The following is a 22,257-nucleotide window of genomic DNA, read 5'->3' as shown; positions in this document are numbered from 1 at the left end:
TATATATATATATATATATATATATATATATATATATAGCCAATATTATAGGTCAAAATTATAGGAGTAATTAAAAGATTTTGCCCTTTACACATTTAGGCTTTTCTTTTATCAATGGCTTGTTGATGCGTCCATTATCTTCATTGCTTCTTTGACTTACTGACTTGTGCATGCTGCTTATAAATATTAACCCTGCACCATGTGTTATAAATGTGTTCCAAAAATTTTCTCTCTTTGTACTTGTCTTTATAGGCGGTTCCTGATATTTTCTGGTATATACATTTGGAATATTTCTAAGGTCAGTCTAGCAATCTTTTGCTTTCTGTGTGCTGCTCTGTTTTGTTTTTAAGATTTTATTCATTTGTCAGAGAGAGAGGGAGAACACAAGCAGGGGGAGCAGGCAGAAGGAGAAGCAGGCTCCCCACTGAGCAGGGAGCCCAATGCAGGACTCGATCCCAGGACCCTGGGAGCATGACCTGAGCCAAAGGCAGACGCTTAACCGACTGAGCCACTTAACTACTGAGCCACCTAGGCATCCCCGTGTGTTGTTTAAGGCCTTCCTTCCCTTGATCCAAGATTATATAAATATTTGCCTTTATTTTCCTTGAGTGTTTTATGGTTTCACTTAAATTTTTTTTGTTGTGGTAAAATATACGTAACAAAATTTACCATTCTAACCATTTTTAAGTGGCGATTCAGTGCCATCAAGCACATTCACTGTATTCTACAACTATCGCCACTATACATTTCTAGGAGTTTTTCATCATCTCAAACAGAAACTCTGTACCCATTAAATAATACTTCCTCATTTCTCCATCCCCCAACCCCTAGCAACTTCTATCACACTTTCTCATAGAGAAATTTGCCTATTCTAGGTAACTAAAATAGGCAAAATATCTATTCCAGGTAACTCATGTAAGTGGAACTATCCAATATTTGTCCTTTTGGGTCTTGTTTATTTTGCTTAGCAGAATATTTTCAAGGTTCATCTATGTTATAGCATCTATCAGAATTTTGTTCCTATTTAAGGCTGAATAACACTCCATTTGAATGTATATTATGGTTTCATTTTAATGCATAATTTTCTAATCTACTTAAATGCTAGTTTGATATACAGTATTAGGTGAATATCTAAACTAACTTATTAAATAGCTCATCGTGTCCCCCACTTCTTTGAAACTTTAACTTCATCTTACACTGCAATACCATACGTTCTGGGACAACATCACCCCCAAGGGGTTGAAAATTGGCTCTTGGGGTACAAAAGAAAATCCTACTCTTCTTATGTATAAAGCACAGACATACATGCAGGACATAAAGAGACACATATTATATCTGGGGTGTTAAAATTTTATGGGAGGTGGTGATTGGGGTAAAATCCTGAAAAGGCTCCTTTAGGGATAATAATGGGGAAAAAAAGGTTGAGAAACCCTGCCGTGTACCACACTCCTACACTCATATTTATGTTTTTTGGAATGTACTTTGCTCCATTAATGTGCCTGTCCCTATACTAGAAACACTAAATTCTTTTTTCTTATCATTCTGTTCATGTCCTTCCTAGAAAGTATGAGAATCTGAGGTCATGATAATCATTTACTTGTTTATCTGTCAATGGCCTGTCTCCTTGGACTGGAATGACAGCCCATTGGGGTCTGGGACTTGTCCTGTTCATCACTGTGGTCCTGCATTTTAAATGGTGCCTGGCAGAAGGCGCCCACGAAATACTTTTTGGTTGAATTAATAAATTTGAATATCTAGTAGGCCAAATCCTTTCTAATTGCTTTTTTTTTCCTTCAAAAATTTGGCTACTCTCACCTGTTCACTCTTGGAAATGAACTTTAGAATCATTCTAATAGACTGTAAAAAATCCTATTAACTCCCTCCACCCCCATCCCTCCACTCCCACCCCCAGTAGGTGGGGCTTCTTGTGGTGGGGACTCAGTGACTCTCTTCCAAAGAACAGTGTTGAAAAGGAAAAATGGTAACTTTATAGCCAAGAAATCCGGCAGAAACCGTCTTAACTAAGTGATGGAAGTTACCATCACCATGTGCATATGATATAGCTGGATATTATGTGATGAAAGGGGCACTTCCCCTCTGTGGTAGTCTCCCCCAAAGCCCATCACCCCAGTCTAATAATGAGAAAACAGCAAACTCAAATTCACAGTATTCTACAAAATCGCTGTCCAGTACCCTTCAAAAATGTCAGCGTCATTAAAAAAAGACAAGGAAAAGCTGAAATACGTCACAGTTCAGAGGAGACCAAGGGAACATGTTGACCAAGTGTGGAATCCTGGATTAGATCCTGGAATATTAGCAGAAAAACTCTTGAGTTTTTCAGACGTAAGTTGTATATTTCAAATTATTATAGTCTTTCAAATATCTGTCATTTAGCTTGAAAGTCTAGAACAAGATGTGCTATTTGTTTTATTAAGAAATTATGAAACATTGTGTGCCAACTATATTTCTAGACATTTTTTAAACTTCAGAAATAGATGTTGAATTTGATCACATGCCTTTTTAGAAATTACCTTTTTGATCAAATACCTTTTTAGAAAATATTAAAATGCTCGTTTTTGCAGTACAGATGTAATTTTTTTTTCTCGTAATTAAAATATCCCTGCATCTCTAAAGTAATTCCTTCTAGGTGCAGTATGCAATTCTTGGTAAAACACTAGAACTGGCTTGCAAGTATTTTATTTAGGATTTTATCATCATCATCATTTAGCAGCAGCCGGGCCTGGGCGGCTCCTGGAGGGAGGCGAGTAGCAGCTGGGGCAGATGCACCGGAGGCCGCAGCGGTCAGCGAAGCATTATCAGGGTGCTAAACTAACGCAAAACAGAAGCCTGCGGGAAGGGCCCCAGACTGGTGAGCGCCCGGAGCTGCGCCGGAAGTGGCGTCATCGAGCCGGCGTCCCTCTCAACCAATGGCGGCGGAATGCGCCGTCCGAGGGTAACCCTCGCTGCACCTGGGGGTAAAGACACACGGCCTTTAAGGCGCAAAAAGGATCGTCCTTCTATGTTAGTACAAGAGTTACCAAGGCAGCTTAGTCAGAGACAGGTGTGTCTTCCCGCTTCCCTGCCGCCAGTTTACCTAGTCAATGACGCCACGCCTTCAACCTGAGGACCCCCCACGGCTGCCCTCACTAAAGACGGCTGACCTCACTAAAGACGGCTGACAGGAGCCGAGCAAAAGCCGGAAGCAGGCGCGAGGAGCGGTGCGGGCAGAGGGCGTGTCGAAGGCGTGGCCTGACTGCCGCGAGGTCGGGAGGGGCGTGGCCATCCGCCCACCTGGGCTTTCAGTCAAAGACGCGCTGAACCGCCGCGGTCGGCTTCCTGCGGTCTGTTGGGGGCGGGTAGTGACCGGCCCCGCCCTCGCCCAGATTTCTCGCTCTTGGGAAGCACCCCGGAGTCTCCGAGATTTGGCCCGAGTTGGCTGCTGACCTGCAGTCCGTAGGCGGTCTCCAACGGCGATGGATGGCGCCCACGAGAACGCCGCAGAGTCTAGCTCCTCTGTCCCCAGGTCCGAAGAGCCTGCCTGCTCGGCCGGGGGCCCCGAGGTGTTGCCTCCGGAGGAGTCGGAGGGCTGCGCCGGTTCCTTGGACGCGGCCCCCAAGAAACTCTGTGGCTATCTAAGTAAATTTGGCGGCAAAGGGCCCATTCGGGGCTGGAAATCCCGCTGGTTCTTCTACGACGAGAGGAAATGTCACCTGTATTATTCGCGGACCGCGCAGGATGCCAATCCCTTGGATAGCATCGACCTCTCCAGTGCGGTCTTTGACTGCAAGGCGGACGCCGAGGAGGGGACTTTTGAAATCAAGACTCCCAGCCGGATTATTACTCTGAAGGTAAATGGGGCAGTTTTTCCCTTTTTCAGCCAGGATGAATTCCCAGGGCACTGCTGGGCAGGTGTGGATGGTCACAGTGAATTTGCTGGAACAAGGATCACAGACCGATGAACCCTGGGTGGCCAGGGTTTAGTGCATTCCAAAACGCAGTCACACCCGTTTTCTCATTGGGCTCCCACCGCAAAGGCGGGGATGATGTGCCCGTGCTAGAATCAAGAAACTGAGTCTTGGAGAGATGAAGTGACCAGTCAGAGGCCATGCATCTCCAGAGTGGTGTAGCGCACACTTGGAATCCCTGAGTCTTTCTCTCAGTACTGTGTCAAAACTTACTTTTTGGTGTGCCTTAACTTTCTTACTTGGGACTGAAATACAGTCAAGATCTGAGCTGTGCAGTCCTCTCTGACGGGATTCTCAATCACTTTTCTTGATATTTTGGCCAAGGGGAGTGAATGCTGAGCAAACATTGGTGGGGTTTGGGAGATAAAATACTTAGGTTTCTCAGATCAGCCTAGAATGTTCATAGAGGCATGTCTTAACGTGTTTTACCATCAGTAAGTTTTGTTTTATTATCACCTTAACTGAAAAAGCCTGAAACAGTGGAAAGGCCATGTGCTTTGAAATCAGGCTTGGATTCAGATTCTTCATCAGCTACTTCCTCGCTGTGTCACCCTGGGTCAATTACTTGACCTCTCAGAATCTAGGTAGTTTGTGAGCATCTGGCACCTACAAATTGTTGAATTAATCCCAGGATCTAGATACAGCCCAGCACCTACTGGTGCTCAATAAATTCCTGTTTAATGAACCCACATGGTGATAGAACAAAGGTCATAATGTTCATGTCAAGAGGAGGTGCCCCAGACCTTGAGCGGAAAGACAAATCTGGGCTAAGAGTTCTAGGATTCACATTTGAATCCTAGAGAAGACTGTGCCAGGAGACAGCCTCCCTGACCCACCCTTTCTTCCCGCCCCTCCACCCCCACTTCCAGCCAACTGGGCATCTGTTGAGCCTCTGGATATAGCCCGTAGTTTCAGTTCCCCTTTAATGCTGGGCCTGGCTGGGGACCAGGCTGGGGAAATCAGATAAAATAGGGCAAATCTGGAATTCCAGGCCAGGCTTTTTAGAGGTCATGTGGTTTATGGGTCATGCGTCCGAGTGCTGTCTACCGGATCTCCAACACATGTCTTCTACGGTTCCCTTGATCTGTGTGTGTGCCTGGCTCTGTGCTAAGCACTGGGGCGTGGAGCCAAGTCAGACCTGCCCCCTGGTTCTCAAACAGCTTACAGTCTGTCGAGGGAACTGAGAGAGAGAATGGCACAGACCGTGAGAAGTTCTGTAGAGACACTCTTGTAAGTCTGTACCAGCAAAGTGTGGTTCTACTGAGTGGAAGGGTTCACCTAGGAGGGAAGCACAGAGGAGGAGATGACATCCGAGGCCTGAAAAAGGGATTTGGTATTTTCTACGAGCAGACAAGAGGAAGAATGGTATTCCTGGCCATGAGAGCCCCATAGGCAGACGGGAAACATGATACAGCCCAGAGTGTCTTGGCCAATCACAGGAGCCTGGGGTACAGAGGGGCCCAAAAGATGGAGCGGGAGAGCAGGGGCCCAAGCATAGGTCATTTGTGAGTGAGGCCTGGGAGCTTGGACTTTGTCCTGTGGGCTCTGGGAAATTGTCAAAGAGCTTTAAACAAGGAAGCTCTGTGAGATTAGAATGTTTAGAAGGCTCAGTGTGGCTGTTGAGTAGAGAAAAACTTAGAAGGCAAAGCTGCTGATCCGGAAGTCCGTCAGGAGGTGATCGGGTGAGAATGGTGAGTGAGCTAGAGCTGTGACGGGGGGAGAGAGACAAATGGGGGTGACTAGGGATGTGAGGAAGGAGGAACACAAGGGAGGAGTTGGGGTGCCTGACTGTCCAGTTGGGCCAGTCACGACAGAGGGAGCCCAGGATGGGGAGGCCATAGGGCACCCACTCAGTAGACTCTTCAGTTCTGAGAGGACGGGACCATGACATGTATAGGAGGTCCTCAATATACACTTGTCCAGTGAATTGATAAAATGAGGTATTTGGGTATGGGCTGGAACTTGTCAGCACAAGGTCAAGGTGGAGCCCTGGGAGGGGCTGAGGTCTCTCAGGGAGAGTGTATAGAAACAGAAGACTGGTGGGCATCGTTTTGTCTTATGTGGTACCTCCCTGACAGGCTGAGGGCCTGTCTCATGGAGCCCCCTGGCTTCGTGCACACCTTACCCGTGGACCACTTAGAAGGGGGATCCTGCCCTGGTTGCCCATAGCCTGCTGCCTGCTGCTGTTCTCACATGGCCTTGCAGGCAGCTCTGTGAGGCTCACCATCCACTCCCAGCGAGCTGCCTGGCTTCCTAGGCCCGACTGATCCTAGGCCTTCTCTAGGTAAGCCACAGTCTCCTGGCCGTAAATGACCACAAAACTCTGGTCTAAAGGGGGAGACCCAGGTTCTGGGACCAGCTCTGCCGCCACCTGCCTGAGCAACTTCAGAACCTTAGTTCTCCATCTGTAGAAGGGCTGGTCGCTCCTGGAGGATCCAGCAACGGAACACATGGGAAAGTAGGTATTTGGATCAGGGCTGGGAGACTAATGACCAGCATCAACCATTGCCGTATTTAGGGTACCTGGAGGGTGCCACTGTGTTGTAACTGTGTGCATATGGCTTTCCAGTCCCCAGTCATATCCATGATTTTGGTGCATCCCCAAAACAGAGGAAGGATTCTCTCCATTCCGTAAAAAGTCAGTCTTTTAGGATTCCTGGACCCAATTCCAATGTGGGTTATGGAGGGTCCCCCCACAACACCAAGCAATTCTCTCTCTCTCTCTAAGTAGGCTCCATGCTCAATTTGGGGCTCAAACTCACAACCCTGAGATCAAGAGTTGTGTGTTCTACCGACTGAGCCAGCCAGGTACCCCCAACTCAATTCTAACACTGTCTACCCAGAGACAGCCTCAGATTCCACAGGTTAAGGGCTCAGTCCTATAAGACTTCCCCCACACCTCACTTCAGATGCCAGTCGCAAGCCCCAGGCTGTTGCTTGTGTGTCTGACAGCCAGCTACAAATTGAAGTTTCCAATGACCTCCTGCTCAGGTTCCATTAGTTTGCTAGAGCGGCTCCCAGAACTCAGGGAAACACTTACATTCACCAGTTTATTAAAGGATAGGAGAAAGGATACCAGTCTACAGGCGGATGAAGAGATACACAGGGCAAGGTCTGGGGAAGGGCGGGAGTGTCTACATCCTCTCCAGGTGCACCACTCTCCCCACATCCTCGTGTTCACCAGCCCAGAAGCTCTCCAAACCCAGTCTTTTGGGTTTTAGGGAGGCTTCATTACATAGTCATGTAAGTCGTTGACCATTCTTCCATTCAGTCTCCAGCCCCTCTCCCCTCCCGGGGGTGGGGGGATGGGACTGAAAGTTGCAAGCCTCTCCTCACATGATAGGTTCTCCTGGCAACCAGCCACCCATCATTAGGTTACCTAAGGGCTTTCCAAGAGTTACCGTATTAAAACAACAAAAGTCACCTTTATCGCTCTTATCCCAGGAAATTCTAAGGGATTTAGGAGCTGTGAGCCAGCAACCATGGACAAAGATCAAATACATATGAAAAATATATTTTTGGTCATTTGAACGACCAGATATATGTTTCTTATAAATCACAATATCATAGTTAAGACATTGCGATGTCTCACAGGGAGATGGTGATGGTGCCAGGGCCACACCACCCGACCAGAATTTCAAAGCTCTCTCCCTGTCTCTTACCGCCCGCCAATGCCCTCATCCAGTGAGCACATTTTGAGCACCTGCAATGTGTCAGCTACTGTGCTGGGCGGTTCACTTTCTTTACCTCCTTGCATCCTCCTAACTGCCCCATGACAGGAGTGCTGTCGTCACCATAGCACAGATGAGGAAACTGAGACCCAGAAAGGTTAAGGAACCTCAAGGTTTGGAACCGGAGCTTAATTCTCTTCTGTGGCCAAGAAGCAGGTGGTGTTTTGGAGGTGGGCACCCATCGGCAGTGACAACTTTTTTTTCTGGGAGGGAGAGAATTACCAAGCCTCCCATGACCTTCCCGCATGCCAGACCCAGTGCCACGCTGAGGGCGCAGGGCCGTACCGACTAACCCTTGTGCTTCTCAGGCCGCCACCAAGCAAGTGATGCTGTACTGGCTGCAGCAGCTGCAGACGAAGCGCTGGGAGTTCCACAGCAGCCCGCCTGCGCCCCCCGCCGCCCCCGACGCCGCCCCGGCTGGGAACGGGCCCACACTGCGCCTCGAGCTAGGTACCCACCCGCTTCACCTGCCGCCCACACCCCCGGGGCTCTTGGTGACCAGGCCTTTCCCCTCCTGTGGGGAGTGAGCGGGAGGAGGCTCTGCCAAGGCAGCAGAGAGCCAGGCAGGTGAGTCAGGGTCAGTTAGGACACCTGTCGCCTCGAGGGCAGGAATAGGGGCTCTGAGGCCGGGACGTCTGGGTTCAGATCCTAACCTGTGTGGTCTTAAGCAAGTTGCTTCATCTTTCTGAGCTTCAGTTTCCTCCCGTATAAAATGAGCTTAATAAGTCGTACCCACTTCTTAGGGTTGTTATGAGAATTAAATGAATCCATGCACCTGAAGTGGTGGGAACAGTGCCTGCACGTTGTCCGAGTTCAGGAAACGGCAGCTGCTGTTTCAATGACTATTATTGGAAGTTCTGGAGAAATGAAACACATACAGGGTTGTCGTGAGGAAGGTTAGTGAGAAAACGCAGCTATGGTTTCTACTTCTGACACGCATGCTTTTGTGCTGCGAGTTGGGTAGATCTATCATTTTATCTGTTGTATTCCCATAAGCAGAATCCTTCACCCTGGCACGGCCTGCGAAGGAAGTTTCTTGATCCCAAGTCCTAGGACACCCCCAGCATGGAGGAGTCCTGGAGACCATACCCTCCCGCCCCCACACCTTGATGCGGCTGGCAGTATGGCTGGCAGGTTGAGAATCGAGACAGACTACCCCCGGTGGCCCCTGGAACAGCTTGGAGCCTTGTGGCAGCTCCGCCCTGCAGCGTGGTAACAGGAAGGCCGAACAGGCCAGGGCATGACTTGTGGCCAGGCGTCTCCGTACCTGGGGTTTTACAGGTGCCAGACCGACCTCATCTGCCCTTGACCCCTCTGCTCCCCCAGTTTCCTTCCCTTTGTTAAATGGCTCTTCACTTACCCGGCTGCTCCCGGAGCTAGGCACCACCCTTGCCCCTTCGGCGGCCTCGTGAGCTAAGTCAGTCAGTCACCGAGCTGGCTGTGTCTGCCCTCTGGCCTCTGCACCAGACTGGCCCCTGGTCGCGGCTGGTGCCCTGGGTCAGGCCCCAGCTCCAGCGGAAAAACCCCAGCAGCCTCCTCACCCCTGGCCCGTGGCCCAGCCTGCCAGCTCAGACCCATTCTCCCTGCTGTGGCTTTCTGAAACCAGTGCTGGAGCCCCATCGCCTTGCATGGCCCCCCACCACATCCCTGGCGCAGCTTTTTAGCACAGTGTTCACGGCTCGTCCTCCCTCGCCTCACCTCTGCCTGCTCCCCCAGTGCCCGCCTCATGCTGGGAGCTTCAGCGGCACCAGAAGCCTGTCTGCCTGGCAGATTCCTGCTTAGTCTTTAGAGCCATGCTCCAGTGTCACCTCTTGCTCTTGCCAGCCTCTCCTTGGAAGCCTCCCAGCACTTTGCCAGCTGGACTCTGTATGAGCCCTCTACGCTTCGTTCACATGGTTCTAACAAGGCCTGTCATGTTGTGTTCTCATTATAGCATCCTTGTCAGTCTCTGCCCTCAGGGGTAGGGGCCATGTCTTTGTCACTTATGTCCCCGGTCCTGGGGCCCTGCCTGGCACACTGGATATGTGTGAGCGAATGCATCGGATTTTATTCAATGAGGAAGGGAACGTAAAGCCCTTAGCCTAATGTCAGGCACATAGTAATTGCTCAATGCATAGTAGCGGTCCTAATAAGGTTGCTGTTATATGTGTACACGTACCATACTATTCTTAAAATAACAGCTGTTTTTTATTATTAATGATAATTATCAGTCATTTCCTCCAAGAAGCTTCTGGGTGTTTCATGCTTGTAAGGGCTTTCTTTGGGATACGGTTTGTTTGTGCTTCTGTACTTTCATTCCACCCTCCACTTCCCATCTGCCAGAGAGCCAAACAACCCTGGCTAAATGCAGAACTGCAGCCCCAGTCAGCACAATTGCTGGAGATCAGCCTCAGATTAGAAGACACGAGAAACTCTCCTGATAACAGAATTCTTGCATGCCTGGAACTGAAATTGGAACTGATATGGCTTTGGGATCCCACAGGTTCTTCTGTGCTGAACCCTTTCCAAGCCCTTGAATTCTGTGGCTTTGGTTTAGCACACTTAGTGGGCCTCTTCTGGGCCAGCCCCTGCTGGGGACATGGGGGAGGACACTGTCCAAGGAGGACACTGGTGGGGGATGCAGGAAGCTGGGCTGTGGGCTTCTCCTGAAGCCTTTCTCCTCCCATGGCAAGCCTTCACCCTCCCCGACCAGGTCCCTGCAAAACCTTCCCCAGCCCACCCAGGAAGACATTTCTGGACTTGTGAGCAAGCTGGGAGGCCCTAGATTAGCTGTCTGGAGCAGGTTGCCCCACCTCCAGTCTCCACCCTTCCTGGGAGGAAGCAGAGCCCGCTCCCAGAGCAGTGAAAACCAACTGACTCACATCTGACTTTGAGTCACAGACAGTTCATCTTGTAAGAAGTGTCCTATCACTGCCGTTGAGCAATCTGCAAGGCATGTTCTCTACAGCTTTTAAGCGTTTTCAACTTTAGTTTATGCTTTACCTAAACGTTGGTCTCCGCAGGAGCTGAGAAAGATCAAGGGCAAACCAATTTATAATTTACATGTTGCCAAAGTAGGACCCAATTTACACTAAATAGCACTCTTGTAAGTATATATTATAAAAATATGCATACCACTTACACTGTTCTAACACTTTACACGCATCACATTATCTAATCCTCACATCAATGTTATAAGGTAGTGTTGCCATCTTACAGAAGAGGAAACTGAGGCCCACAGAGGCCAAGGGACCTGTTCAAGGTCACAGAGCAAGAAAATGTCAGCACTGAAATTTGAACCCTAGTCTGCAAGTTCACAAATCTCTCCTCGTGCTGAGGAAGCAACTGGGATGTCTGGGGCCCTGCAGGAAAGTGACCTGCTGGCCCAGGCCCTTTTCACTCGCAATGCCTTGCTAAGGGTGATAGAGCAGCGCCTGCAGCTCAGGCAAAGGGAGAATGACAAACGCTCCCGAAAATTCCTTGTGTGGTCTCCTCACTGAGGGTATTTCTCCAGGTTGGAGAGGGGCCCAGAGGCCCCCAGACCAGAGCCTTGGGCCATCAATTCTGTTTCCCACAGGAGATGCTGACCTTCACTGTGGCATCCCCACCGTAGTCATCCCTTGAACACCTCCTTGCACTGGGCGCTTGTGCCTCCCCGGGCAGCCTGTCCCTTCTGGGAACTGTTCGCCTGTCACAAAGGCTGCTCTGACAAGCCACATAGTGTTAGTGGAGAAGCAGGGAACTGTGTTTGAGTGCATGGCTCTGCTGCCAGCTGTGTGACCCTGGCCACAAAAAACCTTCTCAGCCACTGTTTCCTCCATGGTGAATCCAACCAGCGGTGACATTTACCACCAAGGATTAGCTGGTGTGACCTCAGAGGAGATTCAGGGCCACAGATGGAAGTTAAAACAGATGCTCACAGGGAAGTTCTTGCCAGGACATTAAAATCTTAGACAATTCGTACATGCTTTGTTCTGAATAAGGGAGAACAAAGGTGGTTAAAGTATTGATAAACCTGAAGACCTTAATTATTTTGAATCAGCTCAAAGTCTGGATTAAAGACTACTTTTGAAAGATGCAAGTCCACAGAATGGGGCTTTATGGTTTTCTAAATATGTTCATCTACTTTATCTCTGCAGGAGACGGGGTGCAGAGTATCCTTCCTGTTTTACAAACATAGAACCTGAGGCCAGAAAAGTAAATGTGATTTCGAACCTGGTCACAGCACCCTTCCCACAGAAACGTGGCTTGGCTTCAGGTCCTCCAACTCCACGGCTATAGCCCGGGTTCCTTGTGGCTTCTGTCGAATCCCCCAGGAGGCCCTGTGGGTCCAGCCAGACGAGATCCCCTCTTAGCACTCCCCTGCACATTTGTCCTTCCTAGCCCTGTCTCCTCTGGTCCCTCCCAGCATCCTCAGCTCTGGGTCTGGAACCCCTTGCTGCTGCCTGTACTTACACACCCAGAAAGATCTTTCCTCACTCCTTCGGGAGGTCAAAATCTTTTCCAGCCTTCTAGGCACTGCTCTGGTGCCCTTCCTCCAGGCAGTCTTCCCTGACTTGAGGTGAAACAATCTGTCTCCATCTCCCAGAACTCCCTCACGCTTTGCCTGGCCTGCCCTCCAGCTTCCACTCACTTGGTCTTCCTGAAGCATACACTTCTCCCTGCTCCTTAAGCCGGAAGCTTCCTATGCCTTTGATGATCGAACTTTCTCCAGCTCCACCCAGAAACGTGAGGGCAGATGCCAGAAGTGTTTGGTGAGAGAGTGAACTGAAGAGAGGAGCTCAAGAGAATGACTTGGCATTGCCAAGTACTGGCCAGTCTGCCGGATGTGAAAGAGCCTATTAGGCATGAAATATATTGATTGCAAAGTGTGTTTGTGAGTAGATTGAACAGTTCCCCTGGCCCCTACCATTGTATTTAATGTTTTGGCACCCACACCCTGTTCTCGATGGAGTGCAAAAACAAAATTCCCTCCCACCCTACGTTTTCCACCCTCTCATTAAGAGGGCTCAAGTGGAAGGTGTCAGCCGCCTGACCCGTCTCCAGGGCCTCCCGATCCAGATCCTACCACTGGAAAAGCAGCCTTAATTCTGTTCTGCTTTTTGTAACACTCAAAATCAGCTTTAAGTATTTCACCTCCTCTCTCTTATACCTCAAATAAGGAGCCTTGAACCATTCCTTAACAGTAAATGTTTTGAAGCACTCACTGTATAAGAATCATTGTTTAAGCAAAAGATTTATAAAATGTAGAAGAGTGGGAGAAAAAGTACCCGTAATCCCATCACGCGGAAACAGCCAGCGTTCGCATTACATCATGAGCCCCGTGCCTGCCTTGTTACTTAAACGCGTTTCACATCCTAAGTAATACCAACGGCCTGCTTGGCTTTTTGGTACTCTGCATTGTGACCCTAAAACCTCCATGCTTAGAAAATCTCCTTACAAACTTCTACGTTGGATGAATATGTATTCTTTTTCTGTTTATAAAAAATAACCCATGTTTACTAGAGGCAGTTTGGGAAAAAGTAGGAGTGATAATGAGGACATCCTGCTTCTGACCCCACCATGCACTTCTGACCTCTGTTCATACACAGCGTGTATTCTGTGAGACTTTTTCTGTACAATCGAGATCTTGCTATAACCCCAGTATTTTTTTTTACTAGCTTTTTAAAATATATATCCCATGCCTATTTCTTGTGTTCTTAAGCATTCTTCGTTAGCGTTGTTTTAAACAGCTGAGTAATATTCTGTTTTCTGAGGGCATCCTGATTTATTTAACCTCTCCGCAGATCTTTACTTCCAGTTTGAGGGAGTTATTTCCAGTTTGAAGCCAGACAGGGCTGGGCTGAACCTCTTGGCTCCTAAAGCTTTATCTCCGTATCAGATAACGTTTTTAGTGGATTCTCAGAGGTACCAGTATCTGCAGTTCTGCGTGTTTTAACGGGGTGTTCAGGAAGGCTTGCTCAGCAAGATGCATCATTTTCCCAGGACATTTGGTGAAAAACCTGCTTCTTTGGCTGTTCTTAACCTACAAGGAAGGCTTGCTTGGGCAGCCCACTCCCACCTGGGATCTGAGCCCGTAGCACCTCTGTCTGGTGTATCCAAGTGCAGTGACCCGAGTGGATGACTGCCCTTTTCTTTGTTCCGCAGAGCAAGAGGAAGAAGAGCTGGAGGACTTCCTGTCCCCTGTGCGAACGCCCCCTGGGCTTGTGGGCGCGGCGGCTGCCTTGCAGCCAGTGCCCACCAAGCCTTTGGCCCTGCAGAACATTTCCCTCAAGCATCTTGGAACTGAAATACAGTAAGTGCGGTGGGACTGAGGGTCCGGCCAGGCTGCACACAGCCCCTTCTTTGGAGCTTACGATGATCTGGTGTGATCCCTGCAGGGAGGTGGGCCTGGGAAGAGGGTTAGGGGCTTCGTTTTTAATTCATCACATCATTACTTCAAAATATTATGTTTGTTTTTCTGATTTTTTAAAGCAGCGCATATTCTTTTTTTTTTTTTTTTAAGATTTTACTTATTTGAGAGAGAGCGAGCGAGAGTGGGGTGAAAGGCAGAGGGAGAAGCAGACTCCCCACTGAGCAGGGAGCCCAGTGCGGGACTTGATCCTGGGATTCCAGGATCATGACCTGAGCCAAGGGCAGATGTTTAACCGACTGAGCCACCCAGGCGCCCCAAAGTAGTGCATGTTCTTTGTAGGAAATTCGAAACATCTCGAAAGGGATAGATTTTCAATTACCCATGATCCTATCACCCAGACACTATTCTTAGCATTTGGTAGATCTCTTTCCTCTTCATTTTCTGTATATTTATATGCATAACTGAGATCATACTGAATGTAACGTGATAATGGCATCACAAGTGTCTTCATATGGGAAATGCATCATTCACTGTTTTTTTTCCAGAGTGACTATGTGCAATCCACTTAAAAAAATTTTTTTTTTACCAAAGTTTTATTTTATTTTATTTTTCGTCATGATAGGTGTGCTCTTTAATCTCCATCACCTATTTCACCCAGCTCCCCTCTGGCAACCATCAGTTTGTTCTCTATAGTTAAGAGTCTGTTTTCTTGGTTTGTCTCTCCTCTCTCTCTTTTTTTTTTTCCTTTGCTCATCTGTTTTGTTCCCTAAATTCCACATATGAGTGAGATCATACAGTATTTGTCTTTCTCTGATGACTTATTTCACTTAGCATAATTATACTCTCTAGCTCCATCCATGTTGTTGCAAATGGCAAGATTGCATTCTTTTTATGGCTAATATTCATTTATGTATATGTACTATATCTTCTTAATCAGTTCATCTATCAATGGACACTTGGGCTGCTTCAATAATTTGGCTATTGTAAATAATGCTGCAATAAACGTAGAGGTGCACGTATCCCTTTGAATTAGAGTTTTTATATTTTTTGGGTAAATAGCCAGTAATGCAATTACTAGATTGTAAGGTAGTTCTATTTTTAATTTGGGGGGGAACCTCATTACTGTTTTCCAGAGTGACTATACCAGATCACATTCCCCCCAACAGTGCAAGAGAGTTCCATTTTCTCCACATCCTCACTGACACTTGTTGTTTCCTGTGTTGTTAATTTTAGCCATCCTGACAGGTGTGAGGTGATATCTCATTGTAGTTTCAATTTGTGTTTCCCTGATAATGAGTGATGTTGAGCATCTCTTCACGTGTCTGTTGGCCATCTGGATGTCTTTGAAGAAATGTCTGTTTGTGTCTTCTGCCATTTTTAATAGGATTATTTGGTTTTGGGGTGTTGAGTGGTATCAGTTCTTTATATATTTTGGATACTAATCCTTTATTGGATATGTCATTTGCAAATATCTTCTCCCGTTCAGTAGGTTGCCTTTTAATTTTGTTGATTGTTTCCTTTACAGTGCAAAAGCTTTTCATTTTGATGTAGTCCCTATAGTTTATTTTTGCTTTTGTTTCCCTTGCCTCAGGAGGCATATCTAGAGAAATGTGGCTACAGCCAATGTAAGAGAAATCACTGCTGTGCTCTCTTCAAGGATTTTTATGGTGTAAGGTCTCACATTTAGATCTTTAATCCAGTGATCCGGTTTCACTCTTTGGCATGAAGCTGTCCAGTTTTCCCAACACTGTTTGTTGAAGAGACTGTCTTTTTCCCATTACATATTCATTCCTCTTTTGTTGAAGATTAATTGACCATATAATTATGGATTTATTTCTGGGTTTTCTATTCTGTTCCTTTGATCTATGTGTCTGGTTTTTTGCCAGTATCATACTGTCTTAATTACTACCACCTTATAATATAACTTGAAACCTAGAATTGTGATGCCTCTAGTTTTTTCTTTTTTAAAATTCACTTTTATCGTGTGTAACTTACTATATGTTGATCATATATCAGCTACTTTTTCATTTGTTATTCATTATACAATTTCCCACTAGTAGGATTTGTTTTAAATAGTTCATAAGAAGATAGCATTATGGCCTGAGCTTTGGAGGCAGACTTCCAAGACTTGTATTCACCAGTCATAGTCTGCTGCCCGTGGCATCTTGTTTGATTTTTCTGTGCTTCACTTAAATTGTTAGAGAAGTAAATACAATAGTGCCTGCCCTATGCTATTTAGTGTGGGAGTTAAATGGTTAATGCATGCAAAGTGCTTTAGAACCGTGCTTGGCAGGTAAACACTTTATAAATACCGTCTGTTGCTACTATCGTTAATCTAACTGAAGGAAAGGAAGCTCTTGGGAATTCAAACTGTACCCAATACTGATCTTGTTGGGGTGCTTATTTTTTGTGTGGACTTCAGATAGACTGGGACCTCTTAGGACGCAGCTTAGATTGTTCCCTGGACTTGGATTAGAGACCTCTGGCTCTGTGTGACTCAGACACAGCATTTCCCTGTTGGCCTCAGTGTTTGAATTCCCTCAGGTAGCTAGGAGGGTGGTGATGCTGTTTCCAGGAGAGAACCAGATTTTAGGGAAAAGATGATGAGTGTCCTCTAGGGCCTGCTGGCTGGAGGTAGAACTGCCCCCATGAGGCATCTGGATGGAGGGGCCTGGAACTCAGGAGAGTAATCTGAGGTGGAGAGAGAGACTCGGGGGATGTTGGGCATGGGTGAGCCCCCCAGGGTGGGTGGACAAGGAGGGTGCCCTGCAGGGGATTTTCCCTCAGGGGGAGCTGAAGGAAACTGGGTGCATTGGGAGCCTGCTGTAGGGGAGAAGAAGCTGGGAAATCCAGCCATCCAGCCGTCCAGCCAGCGTATGTCCATTGTGGTCTCACCAAGCTTAGGCCAGGTTTGTGCCTGGTGAAGGCCACAAAGAGAAGTGGAAGAGAGAACATGCAGAGACAAAAAGGAAGGAAGTTTCAGAGGATCAGTTGGTTACCTCCCTCCCGACATTTGCAATAACCCACAGAAAATGTGAGGAAAAAGTACAAGAAGTGGGCTACTGCCCTGGGCTGCTGAGAGCCCCGGTAAAATCGCGGTTGCTCTTGTCTCCTGCACCCTGGGCCCTGGGTGGTCTTAGAGTTTGCTATGGCCTCTTCCATGAGCCTGGGTCATACGCCAGAGAAGGGAGTAGGAGTGCCTCTAGAGCACGGTGCTAGGTTCCTTGCACCGTCACTGAGTTGTCTGGACAAACCTATGAGGTGGTGTCGTAACAGTTACATTCTTTTTTTTTTTTTTTTTTTTTTTAAAGATTTTTTTTATTTATTCGACAGAGACAGAGACAGCCAGAGAGAGAGGGAACACAAGCAGGGGGAGTGGGAGAGGAAGAAGCAGGCTCATAGCAGAGGAGCCTGATGTGGGGCTCGATCCCATAACGCCGGGATCACGCCCTGAGCCGAAGGCAGACGCTTAACCGCTGTGCCACCCAGGTGCCCCGTAACAGTTACATTCTTAAGGCATGGAGTCAGATGTCCGGGTCTGATGCTCAGTCCCCCTGCTTACTAGCGCTGTGGCTTTGGCTGCTTAACCTTTCTGAATCTCCATGTTTCTGTCTGTACGATGCGGGTGATTCTAGTACTCACTTCACTGGGCTCTCGTGTGGATTGAATGAGTCGAATGACTAGTGTCAGCTTAGTGCCTGACCCATGGAAGGGTCCAGTCACTGTCTGTTGTGGTCATGTTCCGCATACCCATTGCAGATCGGGAAACCCAGGCTCAGGGAGGATAAATGTCTTGCCCAGGGTTATCTTTCCAGAGCAAGTCATTATGACCACTCCCTGACACTGACCAGGCCTTTCCGACTGAGAGCTAATCCTACCCAGAAAATGATGTATGAACTGCTCCACACAAGGTCAATAAATTTATGAAATGGAGATAACCTCTTCCAGTGCAGTAGTTGGGCTGCTAGTGGCCAGCTGGGTTGTGTCAGTAGTGAGTGAGCACCCCGTCCCCAGAAGAGATGTGCGCTAGAGCTTCAGAGGCCCTTTGCTGCCCTGGAGTTAGGGTTTCTATACCCTCCCCTCCCCTAGGGATAGCTGCCTGTGAGCCCCTGGCATTAGGGAGGCTGCACTTCCTGAGCAAGGGGAAGCAGAGGCAGCAATGATGGTCACCCCACCCAGCCAGCGCCTCTCGTGTAAGAATGTGTTCCTGAGTCCTCTCCGACTGTGTGGCTGTGATTTGTGAGATCCATGTAACGGGGCTCGGCATAGGAGCCAGCACAAAGTGGTGCTCAGTAAGTAGTGCTCTTCGTGACCACCATTTTCTTTTTAATGTGACCACTACCCTTTTATTTGTGGATGGGGAAAGTAAGAACTGGGAAGGGGAAGTGATTAGCCCAAGAAGTCTGTGGCTCCACACAATTGGATCTTAATAATAAGAGCAAATGGAGCTAGAGACCAAATTTCAAAGTCAAGTGTCGGGAATGCTGAGTTCTCATTTCTTCTCTGTTCCTAATTTAACAGATTCATTTTTCCCTCCGTCAGTCAGCTATACTCTTCTTTAAAGTACAATCTTATTTCTTCTTCTGGACGCAACTATGCCAAAAAACTGGATTTTGTCTTAAAAATGAATTTCACATCAAGTGATGGTTCTTTCAAAAGATCAACAAAACTGACAACCCTCTAGTCAGACCAGGAAAAGACATGAGATTCACATAACTGAGGTCAGTATCAAAAGTCAGAACATTACTACCAGCCTTACAGAAATACAGAAGATTTATAAAGGAGTACTATGAACGATTTTGTGCCGACAGATTAGATAACGTACAGGACATGAACAAATTCCTAGAAAGACACAAATTACCAAAACAGATGCAAGAAGAAAGAGAAAATTGGAGTAGATCTAAAGTGATTGAATTAATAATAAAATAAAAACTACCCCTCTACACACACAAAAAAAACAAAACAAACAAACAAAAAACCTAGGACCAGCTAACTTCCCTGGTGAATTCTACCAGACGCTTAAAGAATTAGTACCAATTCTTCACACAATCTTCTTCCTAAAAAAGAAGTGTAGGGAATACTTCCCCATTCATTCTAGAAGACCACTATTATCTTTTTTTCTTAAGATTTTATTTATTTTTGAGAGAGGGAGCACACATGCACACATGAGCAGGGTGGAGGGGCAGAGGGAGAAGCAGACTCCCCGCTGAACAGGGAGCCCAATGTGGGGCTCGATCCTAGGACCCTGGGATCATGACCTGAGCCGGAGGTAGATGCTTAACCGACTGAGCCACCCAGGCGCCCCTCCCCTTCTCTTTTGACCACACTATTGCTGTCTTATAAGTAAATGACCTCTGCATTGTTTTTCAAACTGTTGACCACCATCACAGTAAGAAATACATTTTATGTTATAGCTCAGTACACATACATGTAATTTATAAAACATTAACCCCATTCTGAATGGGGTACATTCTGATATTTTCCATTCCATAATTTATTTTATTTATTTTTTTAATTTAAATTCAATTAGACAATGATACAGTACATCATTAGTTTCAGATGTAGTATTCAATAATTCATCAGTTGCATATAACACCCAGTGCTCATCACATCACGTGCCCTCCTTAATGCCCATCACCCAGTTACCCTATCCTTCTACCCACCTCTCCTCCAGCAACCCTCAGTTTGTTTCCCATAGTTAAGAGTTTCTCATGGTTTTTCTCTGTCTCTAATGACTTCCTATTCAGTTTTCCCTCCCTTCCCTAAGATCTTCTGCCCTGTTTCTTAAATTCCACATATGTGTGAAACCATATGATAATTGTCTTTCCCTGTGACTTATATTGCTCAGCATAATCCCCTCCAGTTCTATCCACATCAGTGTAAATGGTAAGTATTCATCCTTTCTGATGCTTGAGTAATATTCCATTGTACATATATACCACATCTTCTCTATCCATTCATCTGTTGAAGGACATCTCGATTCTTACCACAGTTTGGCTATTGTGGACATTGCTGCTATAAACATTGGAGTGCAGGTGTCCCTTCGGATCAATATATTTGTAACTTTGGGGTAAATACCTAACAGCACAATTGTTGGGTCATAGGGTAGCTCTATTTTTAACTTTTTGAGGAAACTCCATACTGCTTTCCAGAGTGGCTGCACCAGCTTGCATTCCCACCAACAGTGTAAGATGATTCCTCTTTCTCCACATTCTAGCCAACATTTGTTGTTTCCTGTCTTGTTAATTTTAGCCATTCTGACTGGGGTGACGTGGTATCTCATTTTGGTTTTGATTTGTATTTCCCTGATGCCAAGTGATGTTGAGCATTTTTTCATATGTCTGTTGGCCATTTGGATGTCTTCTTTGGAGAAGTGTCTGTTCATGTCTCCTGCCCATTTCTTGACTGGATTATTTGTTTTTTGGATGTTGAATAAATTCGGTAGAGATCTTGGATGCTAGCCCTTTATCTGATAAGACATTTGCAAATATCTTCTCCCATTCTGTCGGTTGCCTTTTAGTTCTGTTGACTGTTTCCGTTGCTGTGCAAAAGCTTTTTATCTTGATGAAGTCCCAGTAGTTCAATTTTGCTTTTGTTTTTCCTTGCCTTTGGAGACATGTCTAGCAAGAAGTTGCTGCAGCCAAGTCAAAGAGGTTGCTGCCTATGTTCCCCTCTAGGATTTTGATGGATTCCTGTCTCACATTTAGGTCTTTCATCCATTTTGAGTTTATCTTTGTGTGTGGTGTAAGGAAATGGTCCAGTTTCATTCTTCTACATGTAGCTGTCCAGTTTTCCCAGCACCATTTATTGAAGAGACTGTCCTTTTTCCATTGGATATTCTTTCTTGCTTTGTCAAAGATTAGTTGACCATATTGTTGAGGGTCCATTTCTGGGTTGTCTATTCTGTTCCATTGATCTATGTGTCTGTTTTTGTGCCAGTACCATACTATCTTGATGATTACGGCTTTGTCATAGAGCTTGAAGTCCGGCATTCTGATGCCACAGCTTTGATTTTCTTTTTCAACATTACTTTGGTTATTCGGGGTCTCTTCTGGTTCCATACAAATTTTAGGATTATTTGTTCCAGTTCTATGAAAAATGTCAGTGGTATTTTGATAGGGATTGCATTGAATGTGTAGATTGCTCAGGGTGGCATAGACATTTTAACAATATTTATTTTCTAATCCATGAGCATGAAATGTTTTTCCATCTCTTTGTGTCTTCCTCAATTTCTTTCATAAGTGTTCTGTAGTTTTTTGAGTATAGATTAGAGTACAGATCCTTTACTTCTTTGTTTAAGTTTATTCATAGGTATCTTGTGGGTTTTGGTGCATCCATTCCATATTTTAAATCTGGTCACAGGGCACCTGGGTGGCACAGTCGGTTAAGCATCTGACTCTTGGTTTCAGCTCCAGTCGTGATCTCAGGGTTGTAAGATTGAGCCCTGTATCGGGCTCTGTGCTCAGTGCGGAGTCTGCTTAGGATTCTCTCTCCCGCTGCCCCTCCCACATGTGTGTGCTCGCTCGCTCTCTCTCTAAAATAAATAAATAAATCTTTAAAATAATAAAATAAGTTATGGTCATGATACTAACCGATTTTACAATCTACCAATGGTTCACAACCTGCAGCTTGAAAAACCCTGATATAGTAAACTTTAATCATTCTCTCTTCCTTGTCATTAATTTTGGAATATGTCTACTTTTATCTCTTTGCAAAGGGAAAATAAACTCAAACTGTCCTTTCATCTGACTCATAATGAATTTCTCTGTGGTCTGTGGTCCTCAGTCAGCCTTTGGTGCTACCTGGCTCCTTCCTGCAAACCCAGCATGCATTGAGCCTTCACTCCGGGCGTGTGCAGCCAGTGCCAGGTGCCAATAGGCACTCAGGCAGGTTAGTGCCCAGCTCTTGAAGAAATGACGCCATTATTCAGCCGAGACAAGTACTTGGTCAAAGGGGAGCCCAACGACAAAGTGCAGGAAGCTCCTTGGAGGCCATGAATGATTAGTGAAGGGCTAAAGGAGAACAGATCTGAGTGGGCAAAGAAAGCAAGGGGAGAAGGATCCAGGAAGGGTTTGGAGCTTTCCTCAGCAGAAGTAGGGAGCCACCGATGATTTTTGAGCCAAGTAGTTATAAAGCCAGATGAAGGTTTCAGGCAAGTTATGTTGGCAAGTCCACCCAGCCTTTGTTCAGCACATGCAGTGTCAATGCCCTCTGGGTTGCAGGTGCC

At 46.5% G+C, this 22,257-nt stretch overlaps 1 protein-coding gene across 7 annotated transcripts in view; it reads left to right on the top strand.

The window, feature by feature from the left end:
• The first annotated feature begins 3,314 nt into the window (after window positions 1–3,314).
• Window positions 3,315–22,257, top strand: part of TBC1D2 (TBC1 domain family member 2) — a 47,165-nt gene continuing 28,222 nt past the window's right edge. For 4 of the 7 annotated variants that reach the window (XR_004626520.1, XM_034664182.1, XM_034664181.1 and 1 more), the window contains exons 1-4: window positions 3,315–3,848; window positions 8,005–8,146; window positions 13,823–13,970; window positions 21,816–21,920. Coding sequence is in view for 4 of the 7 variants with exons in the window: in XM_034664182.1 (XP_034520073.1) it covers window positions 3,474–3,848; window positions 8,005–8,146; window positions 13,823–13,970; window positions 21,816–21,920 (770 nt within the window). In the remaining 3 variants the exon portion in view is untranslated. The other 3 variants (XM_002914928.4, XM_034664184.1, XM_034664185.1) reach the window with 3 other exon arrangements.

The sequence above is a fragment of the Ailuropoda melanoleuca genome, chromosome 7 (genome assembly GCF_002007445.2).
Source record: "Ailuropoda melanoleuca isolate Jingjing chromosome 7, ASM200744v2, whole genome shotgun sequence".
Taxonomy (NCBI): Eukaryota; Metazoa; Chordata; class Mammalia; order Carnivora; family Ursidae; genus Ailuropoda; species Ailuropoda melanoleuca.
Note: the sequence above shows the minus strand (reverse complement) of the source record. Positions and strands in the feature narration are given on the sequence as shown.